At 49.5% G+C, this 12,847-nt stretch overlaps 1 protein-coding gene across 2 annotated transcripts in view; it reads left to right on the forward strand.

Moving 5' to 3' along the window:
* The window catches only part of HTT (huntingtin), a 105,732-nt gene that overhangs the window by 25,129 nt on the left and 67,756 nt on the right, over window positions 1–12,847 (forward strand). For both annotated transcript variants that reach the window (XM_081958922.1, XM_081958923.1), the window contains 8 exons: window positions 886–1,044; window positions 1,127–1,215; window positions 2,446–2,585; window positions 3,453–3,516; window positions 4,916–5,016; window positions 5,625–5,771; window positions 11,150–11,270; window positions 12,142–12,218. In XM_081958922.1, the coding sequence (XP_081815048.1) occupies window positions 886–1,044; window positions 1,127–1,215; window positions 2,446–2,585; window positions 3,453–3,516; window positions 4,916–5,016; window positions 5,625–5,771; window positions 11,150–11,270; window positions 12,142–12,218 (898 nt within the window). The remainder of the gene's footprint in view (window positions 1–885; window positions 1,045–1,126; window positions 1,216–2,445; window positions 2,586–3,452; window positions 3,517–4,915; window positions 5,017–5,624; window positions 5,772–11,149; window positions 11,271–12,141; window positions 12,219–12,847) is intronic.

A 12,847-nucleotide genomic window follows, 5' to 3' on the forward strand; every position in this document is an offset into this window, starting at 1 on the left:
AGATTTCCACTGCTCTCCTCTCCTCTGCCACATCTATTCATCTCCTCCCCTGGCCCTTTATCCCCAGACTTAGGGTGGTGCTTCGCTACCAGCGGTGGCTCTTCCGTCCCGAGGACCGGCCCATAGATTTCCACTGCTCTCTTCTCCTCTGCCTTCTGCGCAAAGTCAACCGGGAAACCAGATTCACTTAACAGCCAGGTTATTAATGTAACAATTGCAGTGATTTCGCTCAACTGATGTGGTGAGAAAAGTCCTAAAATGGGACAAAGCTCATGGGACACATTTCTCACTTAGCAACATACATGTTGGACTCAATTGCGGTTGTAAGTCGAGGACTATGGAAGTCCTTGGATTTTTGTGGTTTTCTAAGGAATCCCGTGGCAATTGTGGATCAGAGGAGTAACAAACAGGCCAGTAAATATTTGCCTTTAAAAGAATTATTGTGATCACTGGAACTTTAATTTTTTTAAAAAGTCATCCTCACTGCCTTCGAGACTATCAGGTTTGGTTGGGGCAAAGTTTGGAAGTTGTAGGTGCTTCATCACTGGAGGTTTTTAGGAAGATATTGGACAGCCATGTATGTGAAATGGCATAGGGTTGAGCTTGAGTAAGGGGTTGGACTAGAAGATCTCTTTCCTTGGTTTTCTTCCTTCCTTCCTTCCTTCTCCATCCCTCCCTCCTCCATCACTGGAGGCTTTCAAGAAGAGACAGGACTGCCATCTGTCAACAATGGTGTAGGGTCTCCTGCTAGGGCAGGGGGTTGGACTAGATGACCTACAAGATCCCTTCCGACTCTGTTAATCTATAATCTGATTCCTGACCTAGTTCGTAATTTGTATCCGTGTGTGGATTATTTCTTTATTGATTCCTGATTTATTTTTCTAGAAGAGCAGTCCGTGAAGGACATTGTGTATTATATCGACCATGGAGACCCCCAGATCAGAGGAACAACGGCCATTTTATGCGGAACCATTATTTATTCCATCCTCGTCCAGTCTTGCTTCAGTGTGGAGAGTTGGCTGGAAAACATAAAGGCATCCACAGGTACCGTGAGGGAAGAGTTGAATTTTGCACTCGAAAGCGTTCCGATGAAGGGTGCGTGACCTCTGCTGTTCTTTCCCTCCAGGGACCCTGGTGGAGTGTGTCTCCTTGCTACAGAAGAGCCTGCAGGACGAGTCTTCGGTCACATGCAAACTGGCCTGCATAGCTGTGAGAGTAAGGAAATACCTTTAAAACTTCTTCCCCAAGGCCCACCAAGTGTCTTGTGAGGGTCTATGACAATTCGCCACGGCCAATGTACCACATCAAAGTAGAGTCGTGCGGTGGCCTAGAGGTGGAGCTCTCGCCTCATAATCAGGAGGTTGTGAGTTCTATCCTAGGTAGAGGCAGATATTTCTCTCTCTCTGGGCACAATGAGAGATATATCTGCCGAACAAAACTCCGCTCTGGCAACAGGGAAGGACATCCGGCCAGTAAACGCTCTGCATTCCATTCAGTTGCCCGGACTCCATCCCGCAAGGTGTTATGGGGGTCGTTCGATGATGATGAATGTACCTTGACTGTGGTCTACTCTCCATGGTCAACTCGCCACAGGGCAACTCGGTGTGGGACGAGAGTTACACTATACCAAGGAAATCGCAGAATAGAATCATTAAAGAAAGTGTGCCAAAGGAGGTACAAAATGAAAGGTGAATGGCAACAATTAAAATAGTTTTATAAATTTATTTTAAATAATTAAATAGACTCATTGAATTGTCCTGCAACGAATTGTCCCATGGCCAGTTGGCCTTGACAAGTTGTCCTGCAGCAAGTTGGCAGTTGTGATTTGGCCGCGGCACGTCGGCCATGGTGAGTAGACCCTGGTGAGTGGACCCAGGCTAGTTGACCACGCAGAGTTGGCCGGGGCGAGTTGATCATGGTGAGTTGATCATGGCGAGTAGACCATGGTGAGTTGACCATGGGTAGTTGAGCATGCCGAGGTGACCATGGCAAGTAGACCATGGTGAGTAGATCATGGTGAGTAGATCATGGGTAGTTGATCGTGGCGAGTAGAGCATGACGACCTTTATCAGGCTTGGAGAGCGGCCAGGCGGCTGTCTTTCAAAGGCCACAATGCAAGAATGCAAGGATGAACTAATTGTCTCCTGCAAACTCCACTCCCCTTCTGCTCCTCTTTTATTCCCAATGGGAGGGGCCCTTCCTCGTCCACCTGTGGCCTTACTCCCAAGTCTGCCCCTGTTCTTTAGCTGTTCCCTTCGTCTGGCCGCTCTCCGCATGCGCACGCTGGGAACAGACTGGCCCAGGTTCCTCCCCAACCTCCTCACTGTCCGAATCTGCTGCCTGATCTGCATTCTTTTTTCCCCTTTATAGTGACCCACATGCATTCACGACCAAGTTGATTAAACCCCGGGTGACTAAAGCCATGAAACCTGTTTCTGTTTCCAGCACTGCATCATGAGCCTGTGTGGCAGCAGCCACAGTTCCCTGGGGTTGCAATTACTGGTTGACCTCCTTTTCCTGAGGAACAGCTCCTACTGGCTGGTTAGGACGGAGCTTCTGGAAACGGTGGCGGAAATAGACTTTCGGTAAGCAGCTGTAAATTACTACCCCACCCCACCCCGATAAATTATATTCTCTTCAACATCTAACGTTAATGCTTAGAGTGGTGCGGTAGCCTAGAGGTGGAGCTCACAATTAGGAGGCCGTGAGTTCGATCCTCGGTAGAGGCGGATATTTCTGTCTCTCTGGGCACAATGAAAATATACCATATTTTTCGGAGTATAAGACGCACTACCTCCCCCCCCCAAAAAAGAGGATGAAAATCTGGGTGCGTCTTATACATTGAATACAGCATTTTTGGCCTACTGAACCCCCCCACCCCCTTTTGCAAAAATGGACATGCAGAGGGTTTGGGAGGCTTGCAAAGTGCTCCTGGGGGCTGGGGAGGGCAGAAAATGGGCCGTTTTTCTCATTTTTGCCCCCTAGCCCTCAGGAGCACTCTACAGGCCTCCCAAACCCTCTGCATGCCCCCCCCCCTTTTTTTTTGCAAAAAAGATCAGTTTTTGTGAAAAACGGGTCATTTTTTTGATCGTTTTTGGAGCCCCCAGCCCCTAGGAGCACTCTATAAGCCTCCCAAAGCTGTGCATGCCCTTTTTGTGTGTGCAAAAAACAAGGCGTGCAGAGGGCTTGGGAGGCCTGCAGAGTGCAAAAACTTTTTAAAAAAAATTTACCTCTTCAAAATCATGTGTCTTATAGTCCCAAAAATACGGTATCTACTGAACAAAACTCCACATTGGCGTTAGGAAGAGCATCCGGCCATTAAAACACTCTGCTAGCTCCATTCAGTTGCCCCGACTCCTCCCCGCAAGGGATTATGAGTTCGTTAAAAAGATGATGATGATCTAACGTTGTCCTTAATCGTAACAATGCCTTTATCTCCTTTTGCTGCTAAGGCTAATCCAGTTTTTGGAAGAGAGGGACAGCAACCGGCATAGAGGGGATCGTCATTACACCGGGGTGAGTAACTAATCAGGTTGAGGTGGAGCCAATGTGGATAGGGTTTGCATGCTTGGTTTCACGGCTGCTCAGAATGACAGAAAATAGTTATTAGTGCATCCAAAGAGAGCTTCTCTTCCAGCTTGTTCTCTTTCATGTAAAGTTTATGGGAGAGTTGGTGTGGTGGAACGCAGTCTGGATTCCCGGGAGTGAGAGGCTGCACTCCATGTTGTGGCCCACCAGTGTCCAGAAGAGCTGGCAGCTGAGTCAGACAGTGAGGAGGTTGGGGAGGAGCATGGGCCACTCCTGGAGTCTGGGGAGGGCTCTGAGGAGGGCTCTGTGTCGGAGGCAGAGAGGGGGCCAGGGCCGTATGCCAGTTACCAGTTGCCTTCAGAGTCAGACATCAGTGAGGCAGATGAACAGCTGGAGCCTGTTCCCAGATGCAGAACTGCCAGGCGAAGGGAACAGCTAAAGAAGAGGGGTCGACTTGGGAGTGAAGCCACAGTGGGACAATGAATGGCCCCTCCCAGAGGAAATAAAAGAGGAGCAAAAGGGGAGTGGAGTTTGCAGGAGACCATTAGTTCACTTAATTGGTTCGTGACTCTCCGTGACTCCTTGCCAAGTTTTGCAGATATGGGTCTGGCAGCTCTCCAAGCCAGATAAGGTCTGTGACCGTAAATCCTCCTTCGAAAGACTTTGCTGGATGTGCAGAATTCACAGTAAATTAATAAAGTAGTTTTTGTTGGGACCAGGAGTTTGCTTCATGCTCTTGGGAAGCCTCGGTCAGAACACTCCGGAGGAACAAGAGACAATTCAGTTCAGATAGTTTGCGTCAGAGAAAGAGGGTGAAGGCAGATCCTCTCTGATCGTTTCCAGGATATAGGTAGTCCCAGACTTTACGACCACAATTGAGGCCAACATTTCGAGACATCTGTTAAGTGAACTTTCCCCATTTTACGACCTTTCTTGCCACGGTTGTTAAGTGAATCACTGCAGTGGATAAGTTAGTAGCAATGGGCTTCCCCCATTGACTGCTTGTCGACTGACCCCGGGACGCTGCAACAGTCATAAGTGTGAAAAAGTGATCCTAAATCACTTTTTTCAGGGCAGCTGTAACTTTGTACGGTCACTAAGTGAACTGTTATAAGTCGAGGACTACCTGTGTATGTTTAACGTTTTAAGTAGTCTGCTTTACTTTGGCAAGATTTCTGCCTGTGGGTGAGGAAGAACAAAGAAAACTGCTTGGAAGAATCTCACAACTTCGTTCCTGGGTTTTAGCATCCTTTTAAGATAGTACCCAATAATGGACTTCTGTCTTACTTAATATGTCGTTATTTTGAGAATTATACGTGCGATCTATAAGCCCCTTAAAAATAGCTTTTCTTGATCGGTCTCTGCGCTCCTCTTTTCCCTCCCACAGCTGTTAAAACTTCAGGATCGAGTTCTGAAGGAAGTGGTCATTTCTCTCCTGGGCGACGAAGACCCCAGGGTCAGGCGTGTGGCCGCGGCTGCTTTAGTAAGGTATTCGTTCAGTGAACCTTAATTTTTCTGCTCTTGCCCTACTTTGTCTGTGCTTATATTTTGCACAGAAAGGTAGCACATACTATAAATTTGTCTTAATCGTATTTATGAATTTCTCTCCAAAATACAGACAGTTCTAACTGTTGCATCATAAATTGCCAATTTACATTGTCAAATGCTTTCTGTGCCTTTACAAAAATCAGCACCATTTGTTTTCCTGGATGAATTTCATTATATTCCAGCGTATCTAGGATAAACCTTACATTGTGTTCTTTTTTTACAAATAATTAAAAAACCATATACTGTAAATCTGATGCATTATTGGAATTACACTTTGAGAATAATAATTGTCAACAGGCAGGGGTTTAATATGGAACAGTATCATGGAAAAACCGCAGATGTATTCCAAAATACATCTTAGAGTTCCCAAAAGTAGAAAGTTTATATTCTCATATGCGGGAAGGATTTGGGGTGTTTCTGTTGCAAAAAGCTGAATATTGAATGGTAAGAATGAAAGTGGTTGCTTATCACCATAAAAAGGAGGGTGTCCCTGTTTTTTCTCTTAGTGAAAAAGGGCCCTTCCCTTTCCTCTCGCTTGTTTCTCATAGGCTGATCCCAAAGCTGTTCTACAGTTGCGACGCAGGGCAGGCTGATCCGGTCGTAGCGCTGGCCAAGGAGCAAAGCAGCATCTACCTGAAGCTCCTGATGCACGAAACCCCACCGGCTTCCCAGTTTGCAGTGAGCACCATCACGAGGTAGAGCTGCGCTTAGCGGGGAGTAATAAACGTCTCATTCCAGGAATGAGAGAAGCAACCGAGAACTAAGGAGAAATTTCCTGACAGTTAGAATAATTAATCAGTGGAACAACTTGGCCCCCAGAATGCTCCAACACTGGAAGTTTTTAAGAAGAGGTTGGATATCCATTTGCCTTAAGTGGTGTAGGGTTTCCTGCCTAGGCAAGGGGTTGGACTAGATGACCTCCAAGGTCCCTTCCAACTCTGTTCTTTTCCTTTTCATTCCCTTTCGCCTATCTCCTCTCCTCTTTCTTTTCCTTTCCCTTCACATACATCCCATTTCTCCTCTCCTCTTTCTTTTCCTTTCCTTTCCCCCTCCCCTTTTCCCTTTCCCCTTTCCTTTTTCCACTCCTCTCTCTCCTTTTCCCCTTTCTCCTCTCCCCTTTCCTCTTTCTTTTCCTTTCCTCTCCACTTTCCCCTTTCCTTCCTCCTCTCCTCTCTCCCCTTTCTTTTCCATTCCATTCGTGAGGAGAACCTGATATTTTACTCACCTCTTTCTTTTGACTAAGGATAAATTTGTCGTCGAGTTTAAGTTGCATTCTTAAAATGGCTGGAGTTTTAACAACTGAATAATTCGACAAATTAGGTTTCCAGCTGCAAACTGAGCGAGATCTTGGAGTCCCAGTGGATGATCCCTTAAACACGAGCCAGCCGTGTGCGGCGGCAGCCAAAAAAGCCAATACAATCCTCAGTTGTATAAAAAGAGGCATAGAATCAAAATCAGATGAAGAGCCGCTTTACAGAGCCTTAGTAAGACCACATCTGGAACATTGAATGAATGAATGAATATTTATTTCTTAGCCGCACCCTCTCCCGAAGGACTCGGGGCGGCGTACAATAAAACATATAAAATACATATCTGGACAAGACATACATATAACAAAGACGTGTACTAAGACGTGTACAAGGAGGAGGTGGGCTGATGGATAAAAACAATTAAAATCACAATATTTAAAAACCCCTAAATAAATAAATAAATTCAATTAAACTACACAAATAAAAACCCGTCAGGAGCGATATAGTTAGATCATGGTTGAGCCAGGCCAGCTACTTGGAATAGGTGGGTCTTGAGCTTTACACGGAAGGAGCGGAGGTCAGAGGTAGTCCTAATGTCCGGAGGGAGGTCATTCCACAGGGCTGGGCCCGCCACAGAGAAGGCTCTACTCCTAGGCGCCGCCCCTCGGCATTGTCTGGTGGACGGCACCTGGAGGAGTCCCTCTCTGTGCGAGCGAATTGGTCGCAGGGATGTATGGGGCAGGATACGATCCCGCAAGTAACTAGGTCCTGAGCCATGGAGCGCTTTAAAGATCGTTATCAAAACCTTGAAACGCACCCGGTAGACCACAGGAAGCCAGTGCAGCTCGCGCAGGAAAGGTGTCACATGGGAGTACCTAGTACTCCCCATAATTGCCCGCACGGCTGCGTTCTGGACCAACTGTAGTGCATTTCAAGGGAAGCCCCATGTAGAGAGCGTTACAGTAGTCCAGGCGAGACGTCACCAGCGCATGAGTGACTGTGCGTAAGGCGTCCCGGTCCAGTAGGGGGCGCAATTGGCGCACCAGGCGAACCTGGTGGAACGCCCCCCTTGCCATGGCTGTCACATGGTCATCCATGGACAGCCGGGCATCCAGGAGGACGCCCAAATTGCGCGCCCGCTCCACGGGGGCAAGTTGAACGCCCCCGATGGCCAAAGATGGAATTAATTGGCTGAACCGGGGAGCCGGCACCCACAGCCACTCTCTCTTGGAGGGGTTGAGTTTGAGTCGGTTGTCATCCATCCAGACCCGTACGGCTTCCACACACCGGGACATCACTTCGACGGCCTCATTGGGGTGGTTCGGGGTGGAAATGTACAGCTGAGTATCATCAGCGTACAGATGATATCCCACCCCGAAACCACGGATGATCCCACCCAGCGGCTTCATATATGTGTTGAACAGGAGTGGCAAGAGGACCGACCCCTGTGGTACCCCACAAGTAAGGGGGCTTAGGGTCGACCTCTCTTCCCCTGCCAACACACGTTGCGTCCGGCCGGAAAGGTAGGAGCCGAACCACCGCAAAACGGTGCCCCGGACCCCCAACCCCTCCAGCCGGCGCAACAGGATACCATGGTCGATGGTATCAAAAGCCGCCGAGAGGTCTAATAGGACCAGGATAGAGGAACAACCCCTATCTCTGGCCCTCCAGAAATCATCCACCAACGCGACCAAGGCAGTCTCCGTGCTGTGCCCAGGACGGAAGCCAGACTGGCGCGGGTCTAGATAATCATTTTCCTCCAGATGTCGTGGAAACTGGTAAGCCACCACACTCTCTACAACCTTCGCCAAAAAGGGAAGGTTGGAGACAGGACGATAATTGGCCAGCTCCATGGGGTCCAGGGAAGGCTTCTTGAGCAAGGGTCTCACCACCGCCTCTTTCAAGGCGGCGGGGAGAGACCCCCTCACTCAACGAAGCGTTCACTAGGCCCAGGAGCCAGTCTCGTGTAACCTCCCAGGATGCCAGTACAAGCCAGGAGGGGCACGGGTCCAATAAACATGTGGTGGGTCGCAGTCGTCCACGCATTCTGTCCAAATCCTCGATGGCAACCAAGTCAAACTCCTCCCAGGTCGATTCCTCAAGACTCGCCACGGACGTCTCCATTGGACCACTGACAGGGACCCAATCCTTCTGGATTTGAGCGATTTTATCCTGCAGATATTTCCCAAATTCCTCTGCCCTGCCCTGTAAAGGGGCCTCCCGCGGCCTCTGAAACAAGAGGGAGCGGGACAACCGGAACAGGGCAGCAGGGCAGTTCTCTGCGGATGCAATGAGAGTGGCACAATATTGACGTTTGGCCACTCTCAATGCCACAAGGTACGTCCTTAAATGGGCTCGTGCCTGTGTTCGGTCAAATTCGGAACGGGAGGATCTCCAACGACTCTCTAGGCGTCTCTTGCGGCATTTCATCACCCTTAGCTCCTTGGTAAACCAAGGGGCCAGGGTGGATCGTTGCCGCCGGAGAGGCCGCAAAGGCGCCACCCGGTTCAAGGCCCCGGTAGTCGCATTATTCCACGCGACCACCAGGTCCTCTACCCGGGGGCGGGTCAGGGTTACAGGAGGTGGCCCAAGCTCTGTCTGGAACCTATCTGGTTCCATCAGGCGCCTGGGGCGGAACCATCTAGTGCTTTCCGGTTCCGCCTCCCCGCAGCGGGAGGTAGCACCAGGGAAGTCAAGTCGAAGGAGTGAGTGATCTGACCATGACAGGGGAGTGATGGTTAAGTCCCCTCCTCCCAGATCACTCAACCACTGGCCAGAGACAAAAACAAGGTCCAGGGTGTGTCCTCCCTCGTGTGTCGGGCCCTGAATCAATTGAGTCAGGTCCATGGCTGTCATGGAAGCCATGAACTCCCGAACCCCCTCGGATGCTTCTCCCACCGATGGCAGGTTAAAATCCCCCATCACTAGAAGTTTGGGGGTCTCAACCGCCACTGATGCGATCAGCTCGAGGAGTTCGGGCAGGGCCGCTGATGTATAGCGAGGAGCCAGGTATACTATCAGCAGGCCCAACTGTCTCCCAGGGCCCCATTTCACAACAAGGGATTCACATCCGGACGTCTGTGGCACAGTGGACTCTCTCGGCTCTAAGTCCTCCCGAATAATCGCTGCTACCCCACCGCCCCTTCCGTGGGCCCGGGGCTGGTGAAATGCTCGGTAGCCTGGTGGGCACATTTCCACGAGGGGAAGACCTCCCTCGTGGCCCAGCCAGGTCTCCGTTATTCCCGCGAGGTCCGGCTCCCCCTCTAAAATTAGATCGTAAATGAGGGGGGCCTTGTTAACAACGGACCTCGCATTGCATAGCACCAGCCTCAGGCCCTGGGTCTGTAACTCCTGACCACCTAGAACGCGGGGGTTGGTACAAGCGACTGGGTGTAACCAGCATCTACGGTCTCCCAACCGACTGTAAGTTCTTAATCTGTCCTCGTATCTGCCCCTCCCTGCGACCGTTGGAATTAAAGAGCCCTGTCTAGGGACGATATCCTCCCCCTCCTCCTCCCTTCCGCTCCTTCTGCTCGCGACCACACCTGGAGACCCGGCTCTCTCATCGCTCCTGACCTGACCCACCCGCCCCACAACCCCTGAACCCCCACCCCTACAAGTTTTTAAAAAACAACTAACTAAAAACCCCCTAAGTCTCCGCTTCCTCCACCTCTCGAGATTAATAAATCCGTCATCAAGGTGGGCCCTTGAAAGGGCGGAGGGCCACACCTGCGAGAGGGGGGACTCCCGCAGTAGGATCAGGTCTGACCTTAAATACATAGAATGTTAAAAGAGTTCGTCAGAGCCTAGGGTCTGTGCTGAGGATGTCATAGTCCAGTATAATTTGAAAAGCATGGTTGCAACGTAAAAAGAATAGTCCAGTCTTAGATGGGGGGGTGGGGTGGGTGATGGTGGTAGGCTGGTTGGATGACAATCGAGAAGTGGGGGCTGGTGGATGGTAAATGGTGGATGGCGAGGGGTAGTTGGACTATAGTTGGCAATGGGCAAGGGGCAGATGGTCAATCAAGCAGAAGTCACAGAGGATAGGGAGGAGTCCTCCAGGGCTCACGCAGATTGTAATCAGGGGCAAGTTGTTGATAAATAGTCAGCAGTCAGCAATCAGCAGGGGGGGTAGGTGGGGTGCAATCAAAGTGGCAACAGGCAGGAGGCAAATAACTCCTCTGCCAAGCCTGGTGATAAGGGCCTCCTGGCAGTCCCCAACAAACACCCCCCCCCCCCGGTCTCTGTACAGCCTTTGCATCCAGTTTTGGTCACTACATTAGAAAGAAGATGTTGAGACTCTGGAAAGAGTGCAGAGAAGAGCAAGAAAGAGGATTAGGGGACTGGAGGCTAAAACATATGAAGAACGGTTGCAGGGACTGGGTATGTCTAGTTTAATAGAAAGAAGGACCAGAAGAGACATGATAGCATTATCCCAATATTTGAGAGGCTGCCCCAAAGAAGAGGGGGGTCAACTTATTCTCCAAAGCAACTGAAGGTAGGACAAGAAATGATGATGGGAAATAAGCAACCTGGAATTAAGAAGAAACTTCCTAACAGTGAAGGACAATTCACCAGTGTAACAGAAGTTGCCTTCCGACCTTTTTAAGAAGACTGTTGTCTGAAATGGTATAAGATCTCCTGCTTGAGCAGGGGGCTGGACTAGAAGACCTCCAAGGTCCCTTCCAGCTCTATTCTGAACGGAAGCACCTCCAGTAGAAGGGACGTAACCATCAGTTCAATGTGCTTTTCTTCCTCCTTAACCAGGAATTATCGAAGTTTGGTTAAGAAATGTTTAATGAAGGGCATTCATGTTCTTTTAGAACATACAGAGGATACAATCTGATGCCCAGTCCAGCCGACGTGACGGTGGAGAACAACCTTTCCAGAGTGATCTCGGCCGTGTCTCATGCATTGACGACCTCACCCTCCAGATCCCTGACGGTGAGTTTTGATTGTGGGTCCGTGATGTCAGTACAGGCTGTCCCTGAGCTCGTTTAGTGACCATTCGAAGGAATGGCGTCACTGAGAAAGGTGACTCATGGGCGCTTTTCAGACTTTCAGCCTCCCCGTCAGTGATCAAAATTCAGACGCTCGGCAACCGACTCGTATTTAGGATGGTCGCATGCCACCCGCTTTTGCGACAAGGAAAGTCAACGGGGTAGCCAGATTCGCTTAACAACCGGGTTGCTAACTTTATCAACCTCAGTGATTCACTTAACAACTGTGGCAAGGAAGGTTGTAAAATGGGGCAGAATTCACTTAACAAATGTCTCGCTTAGCAACAAAAATTATAGGAGTATAAGACGCACCAAGATTTTGAAGAGGCAAATTTTAAAAAAAAAGGATTTGCACTCTGCAGACCTCCCAAAAATTGCCTGTTTTTCGCGAAAACGGCCCGTTTTTTATCAAAAAAAAAGTGAATGGATAGCCTTTAGGAGGCTTATAGAGTGCTCCTGGGGGCTGGGGGGGGGCACAAATGAGCAAAAAACAGGCCATTTAATGAAGCCATTTGCATTTTTGCCCTCCCCAGCCCCCAGGAGCACGCTGGAAGCCTCCTAAAGGCTATGCACGGCCATTTTTGCAAAGGGGGCGGGTTTTCGGGAGGCCAAAAATGCTGTATTCAGTGTATCAGGTGCTCCCAGATTTTCACCCTCTTTTTTGAGGGAAAAGAGTGCGTATCACAGGTGGTATTCAGCAGGTTATGACCAGTTCTGGAGAACTGGTAGTGGAAATTTTGAGTAATTCGGAGAACCAGTAAATACCACCACCATTCTAATATTTTTCCTTCCTGGGTTTTTTTCCCCCTCCCCAGTTTGGCTGCTGCGAAGCATTGTGTCTTTTGTCCTCATCGTTTCCAGTTTGCACCTGGAATGTGGGATGGCACTGCGGGTAAGTTGCAACTCATTCACCTTCGCTTACTGGAAAGGGAGTCCGGAGCAGGGGGTCCCCAACTGTGGAAACTAGAAGAGTTGCGGACTTCAACTCCCATGCTGGCTGGGGAATTCTGGACCTGCAAAGCATTTGTGGCTTTCTGTTTTTGGTCCCTTACCACAGTTAGCAATAGCAATAGCACTTAAGACTTATATACCGCTTCACAATCTCTCTAAGTGGCTTAGAAAGCCGTTCCCAACAATCTGGGTTCTCATTTTCCCAAACTTGGAAAGCTGAGTCAATCCTGAGCCAGTCAGAATCAAACTACTGGAAGTTGGCAGAGTTAGCCTGCAATACTATATTCTAATGGGAGGGAGGGAGGGAGGGAGGGAGGGAGGGAGGGAGGGAAGGAAGGAAGGAAGGAAGGAAGGAAGGAAGGAAGGAAGGAAGGAAGGAAGGAAGGAAGGAAGGAAGGAAGGAAGGAAGGACTAGCAATACATGTACCATTTCATAGTGCTTTTACAGCTTTCTCTAAGCGGTTTACAGAGTCAGCCTCTTGCCCCTAACAATCTGGGTCCTTATTTTACCCACCTCGGAAAGACAGAAGGCTGAGTCAACCTTGAGCTTGGGGAGATTCGAACTGCCAA

This window comes from Natrix helvetica (assembly GCF_964273705.1).
Source record: "Natrix helvetica genome assembly, chromosome: 7".
Classification (NCBI taxonomy): domain Eukaryota; kingdom Metazoa; phylum Chordata; class Lepidosauria; order Squamata; family Natricidae; genus Natrix; species Natrix helvetica.